The sequence below is a fragment of the Melospiza melodia genome, chromosome 8 (genome assembly GCF_035770615.1).
Source record: "Melospiza melodia melodia isolate bMelMel2 chromosome 8, bMelMel2.pri, whole genome shotgun sequence".
NCBI classification, from domain to species: domain Eukaryota; kingdom Metazoa; phylum Chordata; class Aves; order Passeriformes; family Passerellidae; genus Melospiza; species Melospiza melodia.
The window spans coordinates 16731489-16758098 of record NC_086201.1 but is presented as its reverse complement, the minus strand read 5'-3'; the positions used below and the strand labels follow the sequence as shown (position 1 = coordinate 16758098).

The window sequence follows — 26610 nt, the reverse complement described above, 5'->3', positions numbered from 1 at the left end:
TGGTTAACTAAACAGAGGGGGTCTGTTCACTCATTAATGCGTGGGGGAATTTACAAGTGTAACTTCTACTACCATTAATTGGAGCTACAGTAAATGAGTGATGCCAGTGCACACTGGTGGGGAAAGACTCTTGTTACCTAGTCTGGTCTTACCTGGTAAGGGCTCATTGAAGAGTTATGGGATAATTTATGGATATAAATGAAAAAAGTCACCAAAATAGAACTTGTAGAAATAAAAATTTCTACTACTTTGAGTGCAAGGTGATCCCAGAATAATGAGATATTTTCTTAAGAACTTTTCCCTAGCCATGTTTTTTCAGAATTGTGCAAACATTTACTCTGCCCTGCACCTCAAAAAGCCCAAAATAACTGTGTGAGACATGTGTCAGGTTTAAAGTGCATTAAAAGTCTTCATTTCTGCAGCTGCTTGTCAGAAGGGTCACCAGTTGGGATGATTTGATTGTGCCTGTGCTGAAATGAAACAGGGAAATGAAGCCACCAGGCCACTCACCTGCAGAGAAAGAGTAAGAAAGAGGAGAACAGAGGCACTTGTGAAGGGACTCAATACTGGTGAGGGTGGGGTAAGAACTCCAAGTGTGCTCTGTCACCAATGGACCCATTTTAGAAACTGTAGATGCAATTACTTCAGGTAAGCTTATATGTATTTTTACGCAGCTCCAAATTCCGTGGCTTTGGAAGACCTATCACATGAAAAATCTTAAATGCATGTTAGTTATAATAATTTTGCTGTCCACTCTTCCTCCATTAAATCTGAAGTTTTTTCAAAAGAGAATTTTAAACTTCATTGTTCCTATAGCGCTACAATGAAGGCAGAAATTACTTAACAGCTAAGCAGAAGTTTGTATTTTTTTCAGCCACAATCAAAGAAACTTTGGAATATGTAAAATATGTTAAGTTTTCAGAGCCCATGAATGGAAACCAGAAATAAAATTTTAGTAAGTCCTTCAGGTACATTAAATGGAGAAATAAGGGCCAGGAAGGTCATGTCATGGTCCTGCGTTGGTTGTTTGTCACTATTTCTAAGTGAAAAGGAGAAACCATCAGAGTTTCAGAGCATGGCACTTAAAAAAAGGCAGAATTCAGCATCTGTTCTCCACGTGAGATAGGATGGTTTAGAATATCATGGGATGGTTTAGAATAAGGAATCTATTAAAAAAAAAAAAACATATAAAAAAAGACTATAAGCCTTCACAGTCTTGAGGCCATATAAAATCTTGTTAAAACTCAGACTGCCCTGAGATGTTCAAGAACTTGATGTCTCAAGTGAAATGTGTCCTTACAAGCACATTTAAGAAGGTTTAGTACTCTCAACATTTACTAATCCTTCACCAGAAAAGCAGTCAGGTAGCCACCTTGACAGTGTTCCTTAAACTTGGGCTCCTATTTCATTATAGGAATAACAGAGTACAGGAGAGCATTAGAACAATAAATATAAATTATTGCTACAACCAACAAGGAACGAGAAAGAAGTGTTTACAGTGCCCGAAGACAAATTTCCAGTCATCTCCACAGTATTTACCTTACAAAAAGTGGCTGCCAAGAACTATTCACTCTTTTTTTCTTGCCTACCCTCATGGAAATACAGACATCTGTAAAGGACAAAACAGATCCACAATTACAATTGCCATGAAAGAGTTTATTTCAAAAGTACATCCTTTATGTCATAACATAATTAAATACAAGATAAGTATCAATTCAACTATTATTTTCATATGGAACTTAAATGCTGACACAAGAGACAGTCAATCTTACCAGCCAAATCTGATAAATTTCTTAAGATTAAGATGGGAAAAAATGGAAAATTTTCACATTAAGGTGGTCGGCTATATTGTAGCTTAATTTATAATTTCCAGGCGTATAAGGCAAGCATAGACAGACCATATGTCTTTTCTTGGCCTTTAAATGCTCCTATTTTCCACTAGACTTGCCTTTTTCTCCATCTATTGGCAACCATACCATTTGCTATTCAGGTGATTGGCTGTAATGAGCCAACTCCTGTTTCCATATGAATAACCACTTTTTTCCCCAATTACTTAAGCTGCCAGCAAGTCACTGGTGTCATGTTCTTTGATGCAAATCTGACTGTCAATAGAGAACAGGACTACATAAAGGAAGAATTTATTATGATACCTTTAGCTTAATATTTTTTGTAAATGCTATTCAGTTTGGCTTCCAAGGAACATGGGCAGCAATGGTCCACAGTAAGAAGTAAGAATATCTTTAATTGGCTTTGTGCTCCACATGCCCTTGTAATCAGCCTTCCCATATGGTAGTCTGAAATAAATTTATCAATCTCAATTTATGTATTTATGTCACTTTAAAAGGTCCATTTTAGTCAATATCAAAATCTATAAAATGTCACATTTAATTTTAAAATTGTAATTAAAAGAGTTTGAGCACCGAATATATAGTTTGATATTTGCAATTTTTTTAAATAAGCAGACACACAGAAAAGCATGGGAAAGAGGATTATCTGAGGCAAACGAATACCAGATATTAACAATACAAGAACTAAATATTAATTTTCACTTACTTTTTTAAAAGGTCATTTTTTATTAAATCATTCTTAAGTAGGCTTGGATATTTTTTCACTTAAAGGGAAACAGCTTACATTTAGCAAGCCAGGAGACCTTTTTCTTGAAATGCACCATGATAAGTGTGATGATGGGATAAGGGGCAGATTCCTTGCTAGTGTTGGCACTCCTGGCTGCAAGCACCATGTTTGACAGTAAATAGCTACAGACGAAACTATTTTCCATTTTACAACTTGCAATATTAAAATTCTAATAGAGAACAATAGAAGCAATGTTACCCACTGTTCAAAGCTTTGTCCATTTACTGCCTACCTTCAAACCTGTATCATTTCAGGATGCCTCTCCAGATCTCTGTCAAGTAGATTTTCCAAGAGTTGTTCATTTTTTCCAGGTGATTCCATTTTAAGCAATTCCAGGTGATTATGCACCATTTTAAGCATCTGAGTAATTTTGTGAACACCTGCTTCTGCAGTATAGACACCAGCAGCCAATCTTAAAAGAAAGACAAATTCAGTACATATTTAAAACTTCTATTGGTCCTACAAACCCCAGATTCAGTTCTGCATGTTTCCAGGTGCTCTCAGCTCAGGCTTTACCTATCGAATTATTAGCTCCTGTAGTAACTTCTTTTGTAGCAGTAGGTGTCCTTAACAACCACTGCTCTTTTCTTTAAAGGGTTTGTGGATCCATTTTTTTAGCATTGGAAACACAATAACAAATTATTCTTTACATAAGGTTGACAGTACTTATCAAAGAGCTGAGACAAAACAAGAAGCCAGCAAAGGGAAGAGAAGTAAACAGTAAAAATATTTCATTAACAGTCTGGTAAGAAGTAGATTGTCTTTGATTGTGCTCATTTACAAATGGGAAAGGTCCTGTCTAATATCTGCAAGCACAAAGAAAATAAATGCTAAGCCTAAAATTCATTAGTGAAATATTTAATACCAAATGAAACAAAACAGTAATGTTAAATTCAGTGGGCTTAATTAACCTCAAAAATGGAAACATCTTTTCAAGTTTAAAGTTGTTGTTTAATGACAACCTGGTTTTATTATTATTATTGGGCTAAAACCTGACTTTACATAAAATCAGAGCAGCTCACAGGTTTCTCAGATTACTCAAGACCAGGACTGGATTAGACTGCACTATTCAGGATTTTTAATAACACATAAATAAAAATATATGACAGTTGTAATTCATTAACTTTGGTACAGAAGTTAATTAGAAATTGTACAAATAATTTTTATGGGTTTTTTCACCAGTGCTTTTCAAAGACTGCTGCCCATTATAACGTGGGCTGCCACAAACTCTGAAGGAGCATTGCTGATCAGGTACCAGGCATTTAGGCCCTGGAAGGAACAAAGAGGTGCCTGATTTGATTTCCCAATGTTAGGGTACCTGCCTGCTCTCTAGCTGCATAAATGCTTTCAAATCTTTTAAATTCTACTGGACTAATGCAAGGCACAGACTAGCTGGTGCCTACATTTGAAATCTGCTCTCAAACCTCATTTGCAGATTGGCCAGATGGTCATTAGTGTGGAGGTGTTCTCCAGGCAGACTTGCTTTCAGGGCAGGATTTTTTAAATTTTGGAGGGGGTTGGGGAAGCAGGAAAGGAAATCTTTTTTGGGGTTTGGATTTTTTTTTTTTCATTTTGGGGGGGAGGGTTGTTGAGTTTTTGTTTTTCAGTTAAGATTAGTAACAGCTAGGAAAGGGTGAATAAAATCTGAGCTACAACAGTATATTCTCTAGTTTTGTGTATTTAAGAAAGTGCTTGCAATTTAATCCAGAGAGACCAATAAACAGAAGACTAAAATAAAAAGGCAGAAGGCTGCAGTGTCAAAGTGCTGTTAAAGTACATGAGAAAAGCAATTCACTTGGGGTTCAATGTAACACTTCTAATAATGAGCTTCCCATATTTAGACACAAGAGATAGCAAATTCAAACCCCCTGGAAAGGATACAATACAGTTATACAACAACATAGCAAACTGTATTTGTTTTGTTATTACTACCTATGCACCCTATGGTTTCTTTAGGGAAGATGATATGATATCTTTATACCATAGTGTGTAAAACAGTCTGAAATCTCTCTTTGACACCAGTAATGCACTAAAATCCTTCCTAAATATTGAAAGACCTCCAACTTGATGCTAAGCTTGATCTTACTCATCACTAAAAAAAATAAATGTTTTGTTACTGCATTTCTCTCTGAGAGGTTTTCAAAATCCTTCCAGTCAGTACATGAGATAGGATACATATTGTCGGGGATAAGTTGTTAAAGTGAATTTGAAATGTGCTTCTCAAAATATCGTTTACACATTTACCAGATGGTAAAATAAACATGTAAATTGTTATCGAGTATACACCAACTTTATACTACAATTTTACCCACTGTAGAAATGGTGTAAAAATGTTGAATATAGTGTTACTTGTTCATTTAATAGTTTATTAACATTTTAAATACATTTGGAGAATAGGTTTGCTTTAAGAGAAATAAAATACTTACAAAAGCAGCATTTCGAGCCATTAATCAGACCAAATTAATGTACTGGCTTCTACATTTATCATTTACCTTATCAATAATATAATTAACATAATTATAGTTGGTTTCTAAGTATTTGCATATGCATAGATGTTGTGCATGTTTAATGGTATGGCTTTTAAAAGATAAATTTATGTTGAACAAAGGCCTAAAAAAGGAATTTTAAGAAGTGTAGTTATCAACATCTTAGTTAAATGATGTGTGTTTTGGGATTGTCCTGGATTTGGGATTTGGGTTCAGGATTTGGGCTCAAGAGTTGTTGTGGGTCCCCTCCAACTGAGGATATTCTATGGTTCTGTGATTTGTAAGTAGCTGCTATTAGACCAACAGATCACTTTGTCACTGGAATTTCCTCTTTCAAAACCCACCATACACATTCAGAAATAGAAAGATGTGAATACTTTACATATGACAATGTAGAAGGCGTGTGCTAACAAACCCACTCTCAAAGAAGAGAGAAATGCAACAGTTTAGCAGTTTGCAGGAATTAAAATCTTCAGCTCAAGGAGTAACCCTTGTCCTTCTCTAAAATATGAGGTCCCATGCATACAATCACTAGCTAATGTCCCTGGTAGAAGACAGCAGACGAAGGATTTTGATGGAAGACAGTGGCTTGTACTGGTTATGATTGGTCTCTCCTTTTGCAATTCTACTAACCCAGCTCATCAATTAAACTGTGCTATAGCATTTTCTTTCTCACATTTCAGACTATGCCAGCTCCTTTTATTAGAAAAAGAATTTTATTATTTTGCTGTGTTAGATTTAGGATCTTTCCTCACCTATGATGACATATATTGACTCAGCATATTTTCAGTCTTATGCCCCAGCAGACTCTGAATAATTTACTCCTTAGATATGAGCATATCAATTAGTCTTCAAAATATCTAATGACTTCTTTGGTCAATCCACAGTAGGGGCTTGGCTTCTCCCACATCTTGTTGGAATTATTTTTTTCAGAGGCTTTTCACAGCACCTAAATTCAGTCTGACACCAGCCATGAAGATCCTGTTTACTATTGCAGAGTGGATTTACTGTCACATGCCCTCGGCAGTAAGGTGTTATCACATAAATGCAAAAGATACATAATTCTCAAAAATCCTAGCACAGAGCTAACTTAAGAGATAAGTTGACCTTATTAATGAATTCTGGAGGAATGTGCGTATCTAACAAATATCCTCTATTAGTAGGTACCACAACATAAACTCTTAACCAAAATTGTCTTTAAATAGCATCACCCCTATATAAGGAGCTACCAGAAAAGTGGTAGACAATAGACTTTAACAAAATTGTCTGGATTTCTGATTCATACTAATAAAGTCCGTAATTTAAGATTCAGAGGTCAAAACCTGCTCCACACTGGGTGCTTTATCAGTGCTCCAGAAGAATCTTCCAGAGAAAGCCAATTGCACGTGAGCACATTTTAAACACCACTTGGAGCATCCTGCTCTACAGAACCACAGAATCATCAAGCTTATAAGACACCTTCAAGAGCATCTGCTGCAACCACCAACCCAGCACCACCATAATCACCCCTCAACCATATCCCACATCCAGAATCCCCTTGAATGTTGCCAAAAAGAATTCCACCACCTCTCTGGGAAACTTATTCCAATGCCTAACCACTCTTTCAGTGATTTTTTCTTTTCCAATATCTAATCTGGACTTTCCCCAGTGCAAAGGAAGGCCATTTCTACTCATCCTTTTGCTTGGGACATGACAAAAGAGGCCAACCCCCATCTCACTACCACCTCCTTTCAAGCAGCTGTAGAGAGCAACCTGCCTTTTGGATTGTACTCTGCAGATGAAGTATTTTGCAAATATAAACAAAAATTATGTTTGATGATATTGAAAAGACAGCAATAATAAGGGTTTCATATGGGAATAAATTAGAATTTAACTTCATTAAATACCCCAGAATTTCTGGAAAGGTCTGGTTTAGAAGTCATTAAGCGGAAATGTAAGTTCAAACTTGAAGAAATAGTCTGAGTGAGATAGGGAGAAGATGGATGTACACAAACAGGAGATGTTCAATAGCACACAATTACCAGCCCACATCTATTATGAATTAAGGCAAATATGGGGAAGGTTAAAAGTCTGACTACCAAAATCCCTTATGCATTCAAGGCATGCATTGGATTTGGTGCACACACAGGTACTATAGACTGAAACACTAAACATGAGAGGGAGCTGCCGAAGAAAGCAATGTCTTCAAAGCCTGAGCCATGGAGAACCAAACACCTCTGCCAACTAACTTCGAAGCAGAGCCTGAGCCAACACTTCTGTAAAGACAGGGTGAGCACTGAAAACTTGTAGCATATGCTGCTATTTACATAACTAATTGTAGCATGCACAGTCAAAAAACAGCCTCTAGCTTTAGCATATACATGCAAAATAATTGATTTTATTATGTACAGAAAATTAGAAGCTGTCAGAAACAAAGCCACTAGTAACAGCCGCGAGGAAGAATTTCGAATTTTCATCGCCTAGATTGCAGAGGCTAGTCTTCACACAGTTGTGAGGTTTACAGCTAGAATATAAATCTAGACAAGATTCAGTGACAGCTGATACCCTATCCAAGCTTTCGGTAAAACTGACATACACACACCATAGACTGATGGTGGAGACACTCAAGAAAAATATTCCCAGTCTCAGACTAACTGTGGTTTGTCATTGCAGGCATTGTAATACAAGATTAAACTCTGCAAAGGACATTGCAAATATAATAATAGCAACCTAATCTTGCACAAAATAAAAAGGAAGAAAAACATGATGGCATGGAATAAAAGCACTAGCTGAGTTGCTCCTAAATCTCTGATGAATAATAAGAGGACACCAAGTTGGGAAAAATACAGAAGAAAAAGCTGCGTTATGCTGTTTTTCTATGGGAAAAATAAAACCAAACCAAATAACTTGAATCTCAGTGTTTCTCAGGAAAAACAGTACATATGTGTAACCAAAAAAATATGCATAATAGTGATAGAATGTTCTTCTATCATTCAGAAATAATATTATTTGAGACAATATTTAATCCTATAGATGGGTTCTATATTGCCTTAACATGACACGCTTTCCTTGCAATTGCAGAGCGGATGACAATTTTTCACAAGTTTAAACATTTTTATAAAATAATAAATTTTAAGTAGGTTATTTTAAGATATTATCTTGCCAGTAACCTTTTTGAAAATGGTGTTAAAGTTCTAATTTTTTTTTTAGTCAAAAAGCTATTACAAATCAAAGTTAGATCAGCAGAGGCCCCATAAATTATTATGCAACATCCATAAAAATAGGACTTCACCTGTAACATGCTGCTGAAGAAAAAACTCAAAAACGGACCTTGATAATATTGATAATACAACTAAAAATGCTAAAAATGTTTTACATTGTAGATTCTTATTAAACATGTCATGTTAAATATCTTATATGAGGTAAACCCTTTACAATCACAAAAAAATTGTCTGTAAATGTAAATTTAGAAGTTTGGGTGCAAAAGAAAGCAGCCTTGCATGGATCTCCTCCTCTTCAGTAATCCTGAGCAAGGCTTTCCTGGTTTGAGCATCCTCCACAGAAGGAGTTGCAGGAGAAAGCACTCGTCTGCACGCCCTGGTTCTAAACACAGCAAGCACGGAAGAGCCGGTGCAGTGCCCCCAGTAAGGAAAAGGATGGTGGGGAGAAATGCAGGGTCTGGAGCTCCTGGGAAGCTTTGGAGATCGAGCAGGGGAAGAGACCAGAGGCTGCCTGGGGACTACTGGTGTAGTGCATCAGCTTGGAGCTCTGCTGCTTCCCCGCGCAGGAGCTCAGCGACCGCATGCATTATCCTGAGCAGCTCTGGAGAGCAGGTCTGGGGTTAGCGACAAGCCCGTCTCCTACCTGCCTGTGAAAGGGATCACCAGCTTCCTGCTGTCCTGCCCTTGCACCCACCAGCCTGGCAGCCTTTCCCATGCAATAGCACCGTCACCATCCAAGTGACTTCAGAGAGCTGAGCTGACAGCAAAACAACCCTCGTGAAAAGGGTTGAGTACACAGAACTACACTTGAAATCTCCTAGATCCTTATCCTGAGGCAACTGTAGATATTAAAACAAAGTCAAAATTAAATATAGCTGCTGTTTAGCACATTGTGTGTTTAGCACAGGCATTGCCCTTGTCCCTCTATAACTGGGAAATGTGACCGCAGTGACAGAACTGCATTTTAATTACCGGGAGGAAAAAAAAGCCCCAAAACCCACAACAGAGAGTACTGCCAAAGCAGAAGAGACTTGGGCCCTGATCCTACAAAAAATTTATGTGCACATATACACTAAACTTTACACTGTTACAGGACAGTCATTTGTGTTGTTTCTCCAGTTACAATGTATTTGAAAAATATCAGTAATGGACTGCTTTGGGGTTTGGCCTTTTAGGGTACATCTGACTCAATGGCTTATAGGGCAATATAGTCCAGAAGAAATATTACCCACACATGTCATTAAAATAAATTACATTCATTTTTATAGGCCCATATTTTATTTCTGCCGTTACATTTCACATTACTTCAGTTTATATCTGCTTATACAAATGAACCCATTTGCAATTTTTTAAAAAAATATTTTTAACTAATTTTTATTTATATAGTGATGAGAAAGAAGTTATAAGTGAAGAGTATATAGAAACACAGCAACTGAAACACTGAAATATTTAAAAATACAATGCTAAATGTTAACATCAGAAGATTTTTAGTGTTAAACACAAAGCAAAACTGAGCTACACTAGATAGCACTTCAAAGAAGGTGAAAAGGATTTGGTCATTACAAAATCCTAAACACTTAGAAGAAGAATTGAAATATCTGGTTAACTCCTTTCCACTCAATTTCTGAGCAACACTTTTAAAAGAATATAGCTGGCCTAATATTGTCCCCAAAAGGAGGCAAGTTCTTGTATTACACACACCAAACAATTTGCTTTTGATTCAATAATTAAGACAATTAAATCATCAGAATCGACCTTGACAATAAGCAGAAAGGAAGCTTCAATTATTCTTACAATCTAAACAGTGAAAAACAAAAATGTAAGTAGAGTAAGATATCTGTTGATGATTTCATAATTGTGTTACCACAGGAGAAACAAATTTGTATATCAGGTTGTTTATCAATTAGTACTTGGTCCTATTCTTTCCATCAAGCAGCACCTGCTTTGGTTAGTACCTAAACCACAAGAGGAGACAATCAGATTGTTTCAATACAAAGCAGTATTGAACCACTGAAGCCCATGAAGGAACATAACTATGCACCAGATGAGGATTTAATCCATGCTATTCTGACCCTAACTCCGCAACAAATGCCATGCTCAATGCATAACTGAAATAACTGCTCAACGATGTGCCCAAGAATAGCCATTTAGAACCACAAGCACTGGAGATTTTTCAGTGAGATTTTCATAATTTCTAAACAGAGGTTACTAAACCATTTGGAGGTTTTTGAAAATGTCCCCACCCTCATCACTCATGCATGATAGGTTCCATAGGAAAGTCAGGAACCAATAATAGAAAGCAAAACCCTTTCCCTCTTCCTCAATACCCTGGATCTAATTCAAGGGAAAGGTTCCTTCTCCTAATGTAAGAGCAAACTGAGCTTCCAGGAGAGGGTTCACGCAAAGCTTAGAGTAACACCTATGTACAAGCCCCTCATGCTTTAGAAGCACAGTGGGAAAGCAGTGGGAACGTGGGGAGAGGGGAGATGCCCCGAGGGTTTGCGAGGGGGCTGCAGTGCGAGGGGGAGCGGCTCTGTCTCTGTCACTCGGCTGTGATGTGCAGGCACCACCGACCACAGAGCCACAGGAGCTGCTCTGCCAGGCCCTCGAGCGGCCTTCCCAGACCATGCAGGGTGAGCCACAGCTTTCCCCAGGGCCAGAGAGCAGAGCAGCCACCATATCCCTGCAGTGTCTCCAGCAGGAGGTCTGGGACTGCAGGGTGAGAGAGCAACACCGATATTTTTGAGTTGGAAGTCAAAAATGTGAGAGCAAACATTTCCACAAAGGGAAATAAGCTTTAATCAGGGTGTTGATCAATCATAAAATACATATTTTAGCTTACATTTATGATTTCAGTTTAATTCTTAGTGGGTGGGTGGATGTCTTCATCTAAACTAGGACACCTTTCAGCAGCATAAAATTTCTCTCAACTCAAAATATCCGTGTTGCTCTTTCACCCTTCAGTCCCAGGCCACTATCTGCTTTCTGGATAAACAAAAGCGGCCAATATGTAACCAAATATGGTTAAAGAAAGAAGCTTACTTACAGAAGTGAATTTCATATCATGGCCCACAGAAATTGACATGGCTTTTAGAAAGTTTAATTTATGTGCCAGTGCCATCAGTTTAAAAAAAATTACTCAAACAAGCCAAAAAATTATATTTCAAATGACTGAAGTGGGAGCTTGGATGATGTGCTTTGGTAACTCATCAATGTTTCTACTATATTTTAAAAAAAATCAAATTATTAAGTGTATCCTGAATCAGTCAGTCACTTCAAGGTACATGACTATCACAATTATTGAAAAAGGCCTTGATCCTGAAAACATTTATGTCTGTGAATTTTTAGACAAGTGAATAGTCTTTGTAGGACTGACCTCTTACTTTACGTTGTTCACACATATGAACTTGTATGCACGATCAGAGACTAAAGCAGAAATACACATTTACAAGCTATCAACATTTTACCTAAAATGTCTCTTAAAACAGATTCAAAGTCATTACCAGCTGTTTCTTATTTAAAGCTTAATATCTGTTTACTAGTATAGACAGTTTTACACAGAAGTATCTGAAGTTTTTCATCCTTTTTGCCTTCGGTTTCAAAATTAAAAAAAAAAAATTGGCCTAAAAAGTCATCTTAAGACCAAGAAGATCATTCATACTCATATCAGCCCCTTAGAATTAGAAACACGCCAACTATGAAAAATCACAGTGATAGCATGAATAAAACATCGCTGGTTTTATTGTGTAATATATTTTATAAGAACAAAATACACCTAATCAGCAATGGCAGTCTTGGATTCTAATAGATTCATAATTATCCTACATCCAAGAAGTAAAATATTACATATGCTCAAAAATTTAGAGTTAAATATATATGTATTTCAAACAATATCTGGCTTTTTCAGGCATAAATATTTGAACAAATGGGCTTCAAGGGACCATGCTCTGAAATAAGCGATGCTTTTGTTTGCATTTCCAGATTAATACCCATTCTGAGAAAAGCATGAAACGTTACCAGTAAGCTGTGTGGCTCTCCAGACCTACCACAAATATATTATCTGGAAGGAGCTGGGTACTGAATGCTAACAGTCTGCTGCCTTCCCTCTACTTATAACTCTGCTGTTTCAATATTTTTTCTTTGACTTTGCCCCCATATCTTAGCAAGTGACACATTCCCTACTGAAAACCACATTTATGACAAGTTTTAATACTTGGAATGAAAACCTGTGTCCATTCTGCACAGAAAGTACCTGGAAAGTGTACTTCCATGCAAAATCCTTTCTTTCTGCTTTTCCCAATACACACACATTCTTTTTTTGTATCACGGAGATTTTAAAATTGTCTTATGCAATTTAAATAAGATTTCCAAAAACAGTAACCTTTTTTATAGGGAAAAATCAGAGCATTTCCAGTTGACAAAGTAATTTGTGAGGGCCATGCAAAGCACCTGAAAAAACAGACTGCAATGAAAAACATTTTAACTATAGCAACAGCACTCACTGCATAATGTTAAAAGGAAAATTATGCAATTAGGTCTCTTATCAGACTTATGAAAATTCAGACTATGCCATTTGGGGGGAAAAAAAAAGAAAAATCATTGTTCACCACATCTCCCTTCAACACTACCTAGAGGAGGAAAGTGATGACCAGACAGTGAAAATTAAGAAGAACGTGTCCCACCTTACGCCTATTCTGCCAATCTGTCTCAGTTGTTCTTCTAGCTCCATAGGTTTATACGATTTTTTTCCCTAATTTTTTTCTTTTTTTTTTCTTTTTTTCTTTTTTTTATGCTGACAAGTAATACAAGACAGATTCTTGCCTTCTTAGGATCTTGCAATCTAGTTTAGACATAGCACGTCAAGTGGTGATGAAAGAAGGTTAGGGTGGGTTTGAAAAGATGAGGATTCCAACAGTAAACGATGCAGAGACATCAGTTTGGTAATGTACACATGTTTTGCATGATTCATTGGACCAAAATGGCCAAAGGAACTTAAAAAGCTGTCAAAGGCATCTTTACCTCTGACCTACCTAGTCATCCATCTGCTTCCTCATACTGTCAATCAAAACCCTCCCATCCTTATCACTATTCTATTACACACATTTTCCACAACCATTTCTCCTCCAGCTCTTAAAAAATATCTTAGCAAACATTTCAATCAGTCATTAAAAACCTTGTTAAAATATGCAATGTGTCATCAAATATGCATAGTGTACTCGTGCAAAATCTGTAGAGAGTAAATCACTGTATTACATTTGATATAGTATTAATGTGAAACATCATAGAAAGTATTACCAATAGGAACTTTGAATTACTTTCTACAGATTGAAGCTTGATTTTGTGTTATGTTAAATAAAGGAAGGGCAATTGAATAGATTATTTTGCACAATAATTAAATTAAAACCCATTCAACATGCCTAGAATAATAATACAAACTACACATAAAATTCGTGCAATTAATTGCTGTTCTAACAAATTCATACACGGGGCTTTGCTTCAACTAAACTACACATGCTTCAATTTAAACATGCCGGGTCAAAACCTGCGCATTCACTCCTCAGTGAACGCAAACAATTTAACGGGTTGGTAAACATATGTGTAGCAGACATACAGGTGCCCCTCTAAAATTGTTATTCTAAAAAATTATAATAGTAATAAAGTGACCTACCGACAGGAAATAGCCTGTTTAACTTCTGCAGCCCTTATCTCTTCCAGTCTCTTGCACAAATAGTTATGGAATTATCCTGTCGAAATAGTTATGGAATAACATCAGCCACTCACGCACAGGAAAGAATTTTGTTCAGACCTGTCACACGTTACGTGTTTATTCCAGACCCGCTGGATAACCCCCGCTAAATAAAACCTGGCGGCGGCTCCCTGAAGAGCGAGCGGTGTGTCCGGGGTGACTGCCCGGCGGGAGCAGCCCCGGCCCGGCGGCAGCAGAGGGGACGCGGGCGGGAGCGCCGCGGTGCCTCGGGCCGCTCCCCCTGCCCTCTCGGGGGCAGCGCAGCGGGACTGGCGGCGGCCGGGGGAGCAGGGGCGGCTTTTGCTGGCCGAGAGCGGGGAAGGAGGGTCGGGAGCTCGCCGTGGGTTATTTAGGGTGCGGGAAGCCCCGGGCAGGGCGCCGGGACAGCCCTCACGGAGCGGCCGAGGGGCAGCTGGGCCCGCGGGAGGCGGAGAGGAGCGGGCGCTGCGCGGGGGGACGCGTGCGGCGCCCCGGCCCCCGCCGCCGGGGAAGAGGCGGCCGGGGAAAGGCGCGCACGGCCCGTGCTGCTCCGAGGGGCGGTCCGGGGGCACTGCCCTCACGGCCCCTCTCGGGTAGGGTCCCGGGGCAGGGCCCTGAGCCCGACGGCACTGCGGCGGGCACCGCTCCCCGCAGCTGGCACAGGCCGGCGGCCGCCCGGGCCCTCGAGGGCGGCGGAGGCGCTGGGAGCTCAGGGCCCCGCTCGGGGCCCGCTCCTTGGCGGGGATGGAGGGGACGGAACGTAATTGGGGCGCTCAGGTGCCCCCCGTCAATACCGCGGCAGGACAGAATGCCTCTGGCGGCTCCGCACCCCGCTCACCCCACCGCGGAACCGAGAGCGAGCCCGGCGTGTTACCCCCAGCCCCTGCGGACTCGGCCACGCAGGTGGCGGCCCAGCGCCTGTCCTAAAGCCCGCAGGTGGCTGTCCCTACAGGGGCAGGGTCCCGGGAAGGTGGCAGAGGGAGCGGTAGCGCTGCAGGAGTGGGGGCTCCTCTCCCCCGCACAGGGCAAGCTGCTCCCCGAAAGGGGCCCCGCCTTGGGGGCACTGAGGGGCTCCGCCAGGGCAGCCCCCGCCCGGGAAGGCGAGGGGAGGCTGCAGGCGGGCAGCGCGGCGTCCCTCGCCTCTGCTCCGCCAGCGATGGCACCCCCGCCCCGCGCCAGGCACCTCTCCCGCCTGCAAAGTGCTGTCAGGGTTTTTAGGCGTCAAACACAGGGATAATTATAAACCTCTGAAAACCGACGGGGTTTCATCTCCCTCTTTCACCCACTGCAAACCTCCACGCTTGGCCACGCGGTATAAGCGCTGTCCCCTACGCTCTTCCACCTCCCCAAAAAAGGACAAACGCGGGGCGAGCGGAGCGGCTCCGTCAGGGAGAGCAGGGCGGGACTCCCGCCCCAGAGCCCCGCGGCGGGCCCAGAGCGAGAGAGCCCCCCGGCCTCTTCCCCCTGCTCCCACCCGAGCCCTTACTTGCAAATCGGCGAAGCGCTTTTTCCAACACGACGTTAACGTTTTGCCAGGTTTATTTTACTTGTTATACACAGACGATACAAACGGGCAAAAACCGAAACATTTCTCAATGGAGCATGTACTGGTATAAATTATTCAGTTCCACAGACGTAACAGAACAAATATAAAAATCACAACATTCGATTTACAGAAGAGTCAAAAATATACACACGTTTATGACCCTGAATTTCTATTAGGAAATTTCCCCGTCGAGTGTAATCTAGACTGAATATTTAGCCCGATGCATATTTCAGTTCGTAATTGGTTTTTTTTCCTTCCATATAAAAATGCGTTAATTGTATAGATTTGCTACTCAAAATTCGAAGACTTATTATTCTGCTTCGCCGGGGAGGGAGTCCTGGAGGGATATTACTTCTCCTTCAATAGTATAATAAGAGATTTACAAGAATGATCACTCTTTCGATGTGCATTTGATTCCCCAGGAAGTCAGATCTCGGTTAGCTACTTTATGAAAAATTCAATTCCAAAACTAAATGCAGTAAAATATACAACTCACAACTCATCTTCACTGGACTACACTATGGTTACCAACAATTCAGTCGTCTATATCGTTTTTTCTTTTTTTTTTCTTTTTTTTTTTTTTTTTTTTTAGATTATTCATTACAAAGATTTACAGCAATATAAAGAAAGACGGGGGAACTGCAAAGAAATTTGAAAATAGTTTGTTAGCATATTTGGCACCTGCAGGGACCAGTAATGGATTTGGCACTTGGGGGCAGGGGAAAGGGGATTCCACAAAAATAATAATATTGCTGATCTCGAGCTATTCCTTTCAAAGAAAAAATAAGAGGCAGTTAATTTTGGTTCCGGAAGGCGTTATGCCCCTTTAATCGACTTTCCTATGAGACGTATTTCTGTTCTTTTGAAGGGAAAGCTGAGCTATTCCTTAGCTGTGTTAGCCCAGGGCACCACGTAATTATTTCATGCGAGGAATTGGAGAGAAAGTGAGAAACCCATTACCCGCTGCTACAGCTATGGACCACTGACATTTCCAGAGGCATTTAGGAAGAGTGTTTACCTGGGGAGGGGCACGAGGAAGAGGGAGCAAAGAGTGGGGAATGGGGTAAAGAAATTTAAACAGGATCTAAGTTCTGTGACTTAACAATGAAAACAAAACAAAAAAATCCAAACAAATAAATAAACCGAACCAAAGGAAAGTAATCTGTTACAATAAAATAAATACTATGTACAGGCATTTCACAGGCTGTTTTCCCCACTATTACTGTTTCCCCTAGAATCCATCCGTGGTAAAAGGAAGGAAGCGCTGTACGGTTTGAGAGTCTAAGCATCCTACTGATCAGTGGGTTTCGGTGCGGCAGTGCCCCCCGCGCCCCCGGGGCGCCGCCGGACCGGGCCGGGCCGGGCGGGGAGCGGGGCGGGGAGGCGGCGGCCGCGGCTCAGCCCGCCTGCCTGCCTCCCTGCCGGGCCGGGGCACGGATGGGGCAGCTAGGGGCGGGGGTCAGTGCGCTAACGCGGAGGAGTTATTGTGCAAAAGGACGGCGGGCCGGCGGCCGCGCCTAGCTGTGCGAGTAGAAGCCGTAATAGCCGATGTCCTTGGCGCAGGTCTTTTCGCAGTCCCGCTGGGTAAGCACCTCGCTCTTGAGGGGCGAGGAGCTCTCGGACACCGGGGTGTCCGAGGGGGAGATCCGCCTCCTTTTGGCCTGCTCGTAAATCCCAGAATCGGAGGAGTCGATGGACTTAATGGACGACGGCGTCTCGATCCAGCTGGAGTCGGACAAATCTTTGGGCTTGGAGTCCTCGGCGCCCGGCAAGGGGGACCGCTCGGGGGCCAGGCTCTCCGCCTCCTCCCCCAGGTAGGGGTTGCCGGCGGCCATGCGCGCCGCCGCCGCGCTGTTGGGCCAGCAGGAGAGCACCGAGCCCGACTTGCTGCAGTACTGCGGGGGGCTGCGGGCCCCCCAGCCCGACGGGTCGGCGTAGTAGCCCAGCGGCCGCCCCGCGCAGCCGGCCGCCTGCAGCGGCAGCGCCTTGACGCCCGCGGCCGCGTAGGACAGCAGCGTGGCCGCGTTGCCGGCGAAGTCGGTGGCCGTGTCGTAGGCGGAGGCGGCGAAGTCGAGGCGGTTGTTGGCGGGGGCGACGAACCAGCGCTGCGGCGAGGGGGCCCCCGGGTCCTCGGCTTGCTGTGGGGAGAGCAGCCCGTTGGTGTGGGGCACGCTGCGGTCGGCGCCGGGCCCCGGGCCGGCTCCTGCCCCGGGATGGAAGCGGGACTTGGCGTAGTTACTCACGAACTGGTCCTGGAGGAAGGAGCCGGCCATGGCGTAGCGGGCCCCTGGCACGATCTGCGAGCGGGGCGAGTCGTTGGGGGAAGGCGTCAGCCGGTCCATGTCGCAGCCCGTGTAGATCCTGCCCAAGAGAAGGGGAGAGAGCTGGGTGTCCGCCGCAGCCCGGCGCCCTCCTCGGCGCGGCACCCGGCCGAACGCGGCCCTCGGGGGACGAACGGGACGGCGCCGTCCCAGCGCGCTCCGGCCCTGCCCGGGAGCCTGGGCTCCTCTCCGGGCTTGGCCTCTGGCATCAGCAGCGCCGAGGGCCTTTAACGGGGAAGAGGAAAGACGGGGGCAAGCATGGAGAGCAAATCTTTCGGAACCGGTTGGCCATTCCTTGACGGGGCTGAGATCCCTCTCTCCGGTCCGAACCCACAACCCAAAAGCGTGGGATCCCGCGCTGTGACACGCTGACCGGACCCACCACACCATGCGTGCAATAGGCAGCCAGCCCGGTCATTTGCCGCCAGCAGCATGAGTGGCAGACTACGGAATTCTATCGGCTGTTTAACACTTATTATTGGGAGTCACAGACGAACCATCAACATTTTACTGAGTTTAAATTAAGCTAATCTTTAAACACCTACTGTAGGAAATGTAAAGCCAGACACTTCCAGTGTTCCCTGCTTGGCCTATATATAATTCTCCCATGCTGGGCTGCAATTTGCGATTATAAAAACTTTAATGGATGAATAACTACTATCTGTATTTAATTCAGGCTAAAACTGTGCTTTAATTAACCCTCCACGCCTCCTGGAATTTCTTATCCAAAATAAACTTGGCCCTTAAACAAATCCAACGTGCTAGACAACATTGAAGCTTCCCCCTCCCCCCCGTCTCCTTTCAAGTGACGCCCTATAAAGTTTTTTTCCTATCAAAAAGGGAAAAGCACTTTTGGCTGGGGCCGAAGGCCTTTCCCAAGGCCGCACATACTCTCGCAGAGCTCCCGGAGAGCAGCCAGGCTCGGCTGCCGCCCTCTGCGGCACCGGGGACTGCCGCTGCCCTCCCGGTGGCGGACCTGCTCTCCGCCACAGCCTCGGCGACCCCTGCCCCCTGGGGAAAGCGGCCGCACCACCAGCGGCTCCCTGGGGAGCGCTGGAGCTCGGCCCCGGGCCGCTCTCGCCCTAGTTCAGCTCTGGGCGCCGTTTGCACCCTCGCCCTGCAAAACTGCTGCTGGCGGGGCCGGACCGCGGTCCGAGCAGAGGCTCAAGCGGGCGCTCAAGATACGCACGGGGTGAGGCGCTCGAGGCCAAGCGAGGCCGCTCCCCGCCACAGTTTAGAGAGGAAAAGGTTTTCCTCCTCAAAGCCGGGGGCCTGTCCCACAGACCAGAGCTTGCAGCGGGACAGGCGAATTCCTGCCGTCTGCTCCTGCCGGTGTACGGGCAGTGCCCCAGGCTGGGCAGGGGGATGCCGGGCGGGTCGCACCCCGGGCCAAGGGAAGGCTGCCTGCAGGGCCTGCAGGCCCGGATTGCCCCGTTTTTGTCCCGAGGGCCGCGAAAGGCGGCGGCGGGGCCGAGCGTTGATGCCGCCCCGCAGCCGCAGCCGGAGGGACACCGGGCGTCAGGGCCGGGGTCAGACCGCCTCGGAGCCCGACGGGCAGAGGCGGAACAGGGACACACCGCGATTAAAACTTCCGAGGCTTTAGCTCCACCCAGAAGGGAGAAGGAGAAAAAAATTTCAACCCAGGCGAAGAATAAAACGAGACGAAGACATTTCCCTCCCAATCCCGGCTCTGCGGACCTCTGATGCAGACCCGGCGGGTTGCCGGGGACCGAGCCCCTGCTGCTCCGGTGCTTCTTTCGGAGCCCTTACGCACAAGTGAAACGGAAGCTTGGAAAGAGGCGCCAAGATACGTGCCACGAAAAACCAACAACAGAACCGCCGCAAGTGCCAAAGCGAGATGCGGACTCGGGAGCGGGCAGCGCGGCCCCGGCCTCAGGGCTGCGCAGGGCCGCGCCGCAGGGACAGCCCCCGTGCGGCAGCGGGCGTGCGCTTCCCTCCCGGAGGGCTCTAGGAAAGCCTGACATTACACATCTCGGTGTGAAATGAGCCAGCCCTCATCCTAAATCTCCCCCCTTTGACATGTGTGTGCAGCCGGCAGAAGGGTAGTAAAAATCCGGTTTACTTACGTGTCATAATTGTCTCGGAATCCTTTTGCGAAAGGGTTGTGATCTATTTTCAGCTGTGTGATCTAGGGAAAGAGAGAAGCAGAGCACACGTTGTGAAAGCCTGAAAAATATACCCCAGTGCAGCCAACATGTTTTTAAAGGACCAAGCTTTACTCTAGTCAATCATACTGCCTTTAAACCGTGAAAAATCAGCTCTGGCATGCTTATAGACATCACAGTCTAATTTTAAGATTTACGTTGTTGGAAAAAGTACGGAAAAATCAATATTTAACCCCATATTTTGAGACGTGTTCAGCATTCCTAGTGCATGGGTATGAATATGCTGAAATCCAGAAATTAGGCAAAACGTACCGCAGAACGGTAACTAGGAGTTTGCATTTGCATAGAGCAAAATAATTAAAGCGAGAATGTGGACTGAACATATGTCATTTGAAAAGGGGGCACCAGTCTGTAGCAAAGCCAGACCACTCCGAAACGCATCCAGGCATTAACGAGCTTTTAATTTGAGGAAGTTGCTCCGTCACCCCCGGCGCAATCAATGAGGATGTTAATTGATCTTTGCAGACTTAAAGCTTAAGCTAACAGCTTAACAGCTAACTAAGCTGTTTCCGACTGGGAGATAAACGCTGCGGGCCAGCGCCCAGCCCCGGGCGGAGGGGCAGGATCGCGCCCATCCTGGCGGGAGGGCGATGCCGCTGCGGGCACCCGGAGGGGGCTCCTGGGGCGAAGGCGGCCCGAGCGGCTGCGGCCGCCCTGGGGATGGCCCGGGAGGGCTGGCACAAAGTGAGGAACCGGGAGCCCCATCTCCCGGCGCCGGAGACCCGGGGTAGGGTGGGCAGCAGCCGGGCCATCCCCGGTGGGCTGCCTTGCGGGGAGCGGGGGGACCCCGAGGGGAATAAACCAGGGAGCTCTTTACATCGGTGTTTTGGTAGGCGGTGACGGCAATGAACTGCGTCTCGGGGAACGTGAATGTCTGCACTCTGCCCGGCTGGTTGGTATCCTCCGTCCCGTCTTCGTTCACCTCCACCACATGCAAGCGAGGTTGGTACTTGTGAAGGGACTGCAAAACCACCATCTGTCAGGCATGGCAAAAGGAGGGAGGGGGACGCGGGGAGAAAGAAGAAATTAGAGCGAGAAGGACGAGGAGAGCGATGCCCGCTGGCCGCCGCCTCCCCGGGACGCTTGCGGACTTCCCCGGCCGCACCGGACAGCGCTGTCAGCTTGGGCAACGCGCTCAGGGCCGGCGAGGCCCGTGGCAAAATGAAATGGCAGGACTTTCTCACCACCACCCCCCTTTTATTTTCACCTAACGACACGATCTAAAAAAAAAAAAAAAAATACAGGTCCTTTCGGAAACGGTAGGATTTTAACTGAAGAAATACAAATAATTCTGGCAGCGTCTGCGTTTCGCCACTGACCTGCCCGTTGTTGTTTGATGCTCCTTTATTGTTTGTAAGTTTTAGTTTCCCAAAGGAGATTTCCTGACGCATCCAGTGGGCTCCCGTGTTGGGGGAGTCGGGATGCATATACACCCGGTTTCCTAAGCAAAACAACAAAAAACACAACCACATCACAGTTCTAGCCTGTACCCCCGTTCTGCTGCTGCATCCGCACACGAGGCTGAAGAACCCCGTTAAGTGTACAATATTTTACTGCCAAAACTCCCTTAATTTTAAACTAAAAGGATTAAAACAGCTTTTTACGAACACCTTTTACTTTCTCCTCCACCCTCCTTTTTTTCTATTTTTTTTTTTAAAAACATCGTTGGCCCATTTGCGTTTAGAAGTCGCCAGAGCCAGTCCGCAAAGGCATTAATTAATCATTCTCACCTACATATGTGTCGGGAAAAGTGTTAATTGGAGGAACTTGCCTTGTACATTGGTGTCCGCCTTGCCGCAAGGAACCCATTTGCCTCCCTGAAATCTCCAGTGATTGGGGTCCGCCAAAATTACATCCACAAAAATATTGTAGTGAGCCGTAGGGTCGAGACCAGAAATATTAAAGCTTAGGAAAGGGAACATGCGCCTATAAAAAAAAAAAAAGGGGGGGGGAAAAGAAAAGGGAAAAAAAAGAAAAATAAAGGGAAGAAGGAAAGCAAGCCATCGGCAGCGACAGGCACACGCGGAGCACCCAGCCGTTGTGCTTTATCCTCACGGCTCCCGATAGCGACTGGGAAATAAAAATCCAAAGCAGCCCCCTCCCGGAGTGCCGAGCTTTCCGCGGGGAAGGGCTGAGCGCAGCGGGCGCGGGAACTCGCGGGCAGGCAGAGAGGGCTGCCCGGGCGGGGACCGGCTGCGGCGGGAACGGCTCCGGCGGGGATCCGCACCGGGGCTCCCGGCGGCCAGGGCAGCGGCCCCGGTGGCGGGGGACGGCTCCGCCGGGGCGCGGAGGCTCCGGGCGGCTCCCCCGGCGATGTCCGCGGCTCAGCCCCGACACCCAGAAAGGTCCGCGCGGAGGCTTACCTTCCCTGCTTGGTGATGATCATCTCCGTCTGGTGCCGGTGAAATTTCAGCCAGAGTGGCCTGTTGCACAGGTAGACCTGAGCCTTGCCGGGAACCAGCCCCGGCTGGGTGGAGGAGAATTGGTAGAAAGGTGCCCCTTGGTAGGAATGGCCATACTGCTGGGGGTACGGGTAGCCCGCCGTGGGGTAGCCTTGCGGAGAAGAGTTGGACAGGAGGCTGTTATAAGCTCCGTTGGTGATCACAGGATGATGAGCCATGTAGCGGCTGGGGCTGGCGATGGAGAAGGCTGGGTGAGCAGGTCCATGCTGGCTGGGATAAGGGAACATGGTACTAGGAGCAGAGGCAGCAGACTGGGGCTGGCTGGACTGAGAGAGCAGATAGCGATCTGCAGCAGATCCATCGAAACTGTGACGAAGCTCAGAGACCCCGTCCAAGACGGGAGAGAGTTTATTTCTCTGGACGTCCCCTGGTGTGTCCTTGGAGTCAGGAAAATTGTCTGTATCTGACTGATTCGTCATCCCCCTGGTAATTTTTTTCAAAGGTGAACTTCTCTCCAGGTTGTCAGTGGTCGAGATAATGGGATGATCATGCAAGGCAAGCTCAGATCCGCCTGCATGTGGGTAACTGCTGCTCACATTGAGAAATTTCTTGGAGAGCATGATAGAGGGAGAAAGACAATGCTCCAGCTGCATAGCTCTAGCACCACAGTAATAACCCTTCAGTCCCTGGATCTGAAAGGGCTTCCTAGTATCAGAAGCTAGACATCCTGGGACCCACACTAGGCAGAAAGCACTTCATCTACCAAATGCTTCCCAAACGTTTGATTTACTTTTTTTTTTTTTTTTTTTTTTTTTTTTTTTTTTTTTTTTTTTTTTTTCTCCCTTCCCAGGGAGAAGAGATTGGCCAATTGACACTATGCAGCAATCAGGAAAGACTCACTTTTGATCTTGCTGCTTGTGGAGAGGATGAAACGGCTTCTGCCATTGGTTAACCGCTGACAGTAATTTAATTAGATAGACATTAATTAGGATAATCACCTGGCTCCTGGTCGCGACGATCATGGCAAATTGAAGGAGATGATTTTATTGTGAGATAGAAGGAAGGGAAAGGGGGAAGGGAATAGTGTGTTTGCTGTGAGAGCTCATTATTATGTGACCTTTCTAGCTTTTTTTTTTTTTTTTTTTTTTTGGTTTTTTTTTGACTACGGCTGGAAAATAAATCCGAACCCTGCGATTCCCCAAATATTGCGCGCGTGTACCCCACCTTTGTGCGTCAGGGAGAGGAGCGGGTCCTGGGCGCTTTGGGGAGCGATGGCGAGGGGAGCGCGGGGCTCGGCGGCCGCTGCCCTCAGCTCACCCCCGCGGTTTGTCCCCAGCGGGGCGCAGTCCCTCTCCCCCGGCTCTTCTGAGCGATCCCCGGCGCATCGCCCCCACCCTTCCCACCCGTGCCTGTTTCGCGGGGGAAAATACACCCTCCGTCCCCGCTGACAGCGGCCGCGTATCATCTCTTTTAACTTCTGAAATAATCATAAACCCCGCAGCCGAAGTGCCCTAATGTATTTGCCGCGATGTTTACGGGTTCTTTAGTAAATAAATATTTTATCTGGGAGCCGTAGTGCCTGAGATTATCAGCAAAACAGCGTGGAAAGCGTCCACCTCCCCATCCGTGTCCGGATTTCTTTCCTCTCGGTGCCTGCTTTCCCTCAGTGACTCAGTCCCGCGGGCAGCTCTCGGGAGGGGCACATTTCTGGCAGCGCCCTTGCCAGGGGCCGCGGCCCGCCCCGGCCGCGGGGTCGATCGGAGCTGAGAAACCCAAACCTCGGTGGTGCTGCGGCAGGAGCCGCCGGCACCCTCTGCCCAGGGGTGTCCGCGGCCCGGGCTGCGCTCCCAGGCGGGCGGGGGCTCCCGGTGACCGTAGGGACCGGCCCGGGTCCCGCGGGGTGCGCGGCCGAGCCCCCCGCTATTGAGAGCGGGACCCTCCCAGGCGCAAAGATGCGTCCGAAGAGTTCAGGGGGCCCGCTCGCCACCCCGCCTTGGCCAAGCACCAGTACCAGTTTCTCTTCCTAGGAAAGCCTGCCCGAGAGTTTAAAAGCATGGGGTTTGTTTTTTGGGTTTTTTTGTGCGTTTGGGGTTTGGGTTTTTTTGACCGGGCAGGAGCTCTCCTGTTCCATTTTTCTTAGTGTTGTCCCCTTAGTGGTTTGGACTTCAGGTATTTTACAGACCACGTCTCTTCCCAGGTGACATCAGCAGCCAGCTTCAAATTTCACTGACAGATAATGCAGCCTGAACCACCACATAATAAACCGAACCACGGCATAACTGCCTGAAGCCAGACTGAAACTTTGTAAACTCAAATCCAGAGAAGACTAGAACCAGGATGACTTGACAGAATGTGTATTTCAATGCTTTCAAATCCTGTGGCCATTTATTTTTCTGTTTCTTAACCGTGAGCTACTTTGGTTATTTGGTGTTTCATAGATGCCGATATACACGCACTCTCTCCAAGGAAATTATTCTAATAAGACAATTTATGAAGCAAAAAGCAAGCAGTTCACTGTTCTACTCGAGTGGTTCAGCGCATGCAACTTTCCACACACACCTTCTTTCAGTGTTAAGAAAACGGTTTCATTATTATCAGTTCTAACTAATGTTTCCAACACTTGCTTCACCAGTGCTCACCCTTCCCTTTCCCTGTTTGCAACAACAGAACATTAATGGACTTATACAGGCAGGAGATGGACTGAAATGCAGATAAACCCTCGGAAACGCTGCCCTGAATTGCAGAGCTACAGCCATATAGATGCAGAGCTGCAATGAATTCAGTGGTATACTGCCAATCACATGGAAGTGCTAATATATGCCAAAAATCTTCAGTGCACAACTCCTAAACTGGTATAATAGGGGGGATATGCAATGGCAGGTGGTGTTACAGAATCGTCATAGAATGGAGTGAGGTTTGCTAATACAATATGCCCGTCCTTCACGCTGACAGGTGACAAGGGGTCATGCTGCTAATGAAGGTCTGCTCCATTGCGGCTGGAGGCTCAGAAGGTGCCTGCTTGAAAATCTCTTTCTTCCTCCAACATCATATATGGGCTGCTGCTTTTCAGTTAACGGCATACACACAATTCTACCAAATCCGCTGTGTAGCTCCTGAAGCACTGGACAAAAATAAGGAAGGATGCCCCAAAAACCTGCCTTTTTATTATTCATGTAACATCTTGGTAAATGGAAAATTGTGTCTCCAAGTTAAACTGAGGAGTGAAAAGAAAGCAGGGTACCACAGCACAAGCTTATACTACGGGAGATCTGCGTCTCCAACAGACTCCCTTTAGCTACCCTCTGCAAGATGTACATTTGTCAAAATTAATTTAGAATATGTAAGACTCACTGGTTTGTCTCCCTGCTTACACCAGCCTCTCATGCATGTATACACTGCAGCACTGCGCTAGCTCGTCTCCTGTTCTGCAGTGCCATGTTACCCACGACCTGCCAAACTCTGTCTCCCTCGTGGTGTTACACGTGTGTGTGGGAGTAGAGAGCGGCAGGGATGCAGAGCCCCCCGGCAGACGAGCCCCGGGGCAGGCTCCTCGATCAGCTCCTGCCCCGTCTCACCCCGGGCGCGCAGCCGGCAGCGCGAGGCCTGACTGCAGCCCTCCCCAACCACCCGCGGGTTTGCAGGGGCAATCTCCAGAAAGAACTTCCCTTTAACTACACGCAGGCAAATGTGGTTTGGTATGTCTCCATTTTCCCAGTCTGATATTCCACTGCCTACTGTGGGGGCAGAGGGAAGGCCATAAGGAGGGCAGCTGCAAAAATCTGCATGTTTCCCTCTGAAGTAAGTGCACGCTAAATATACTTTGAGAGAGAGTTAGTCTAAAATAGTAAATTAAAAGGCCTCAATAAGAAATTTCAAACAAAAGAAAAATCTTTGAATGGTAAAGTGTAAGAAAATATGGGCATAAGCCAGAAAATAAGACAATTTAAGTGTTATTCCTTAGTATGCAAATAAGAAGTCAATTTTTAAAAAATTATCTTCCACCTGAGATAGTTTTGCAGATAGCCTGCCACTACTGTTGCTCTTTATTAAAAAAAGCCCCAAACCAACAGTAAAGAGAAAAAGAAAACTTCTGCCCAGACAAAAGAACCA

General features: G+C 45.6%; 1 protein-coding gene and 1 long non-coding RNA gene across 2 annotated transcripts; both read right to left on the bottom strand.

Moving 5' to 3' along the window:
- Positions 1 to 237: 237 nt before the first annotated feature.
- Positions 238 to 14194, bottom strand: LOC134420979 (uncharacterized). The gene is made up of 3 exons (XR_010028476.1): positions 13989 to 14194; positions 2867 to 3046; positions 238 to 1609 (listed from the first exon to the last, which is right to left on the bottom strand). It is a non-coding gene; the product is annotated as an uncharacterized LOC134420979 (long non-coding RNA).
- A 2812-nt stretch (positions 14195 to 17006) lies between these two features.
- On the bottom strand, positions 17007 to 23277 carry TBR1 (T-box brain transcription factor 1). Its single transcript, XM_063161988.1, has 6 exons — positions 22462 to 23277; positions 21870 to 22024; positions 21418 to 21539; positions 20916 to 21074; positions 20000 to 20061; positions 17007 to 17952 (listed from the first exon to the last, which is right to left on the bottom strand). The coding sequence occupies exons 1-6, from the start codon at positions 23151 to 23153 to the stop codon at positions 17109 to 17111; spliced, it is 2034 nt and encodes a 677-aa protein (XP_063018058.1). The 5' UTR covers positions 23154 to 23277; the 3' UTR covers positions 17007 to 17108.
- Positions 23278 to 26610: the final 3333 nt, after the last annotated feature.

Bases quoted from the DNA above. Each gene is read 5' to 3' on its own strand.
- TBR1 (XM_063161988.1), bottom strand. From the start codon at position 23,153: ATGCAGCTGGAGCATTGTCTTTCTCCCTCTATCATGCTCTCCAAGAAA. The intron at 22,025-22,461 runs GTAAGCCTCCGC...TTTTTTTTATAG, and splicing joins ATCATCACCAAGCAGGGAAG to GCGCATGTTCCCTTTCCTAA. The intron at 21,075-21,417 runs GTCAGTGGCGAA...CATGCCTGACAG, and splicing joins CATCAAACAACAACGGGCAG to ATGGTGGTTTTGCAGTCCCT.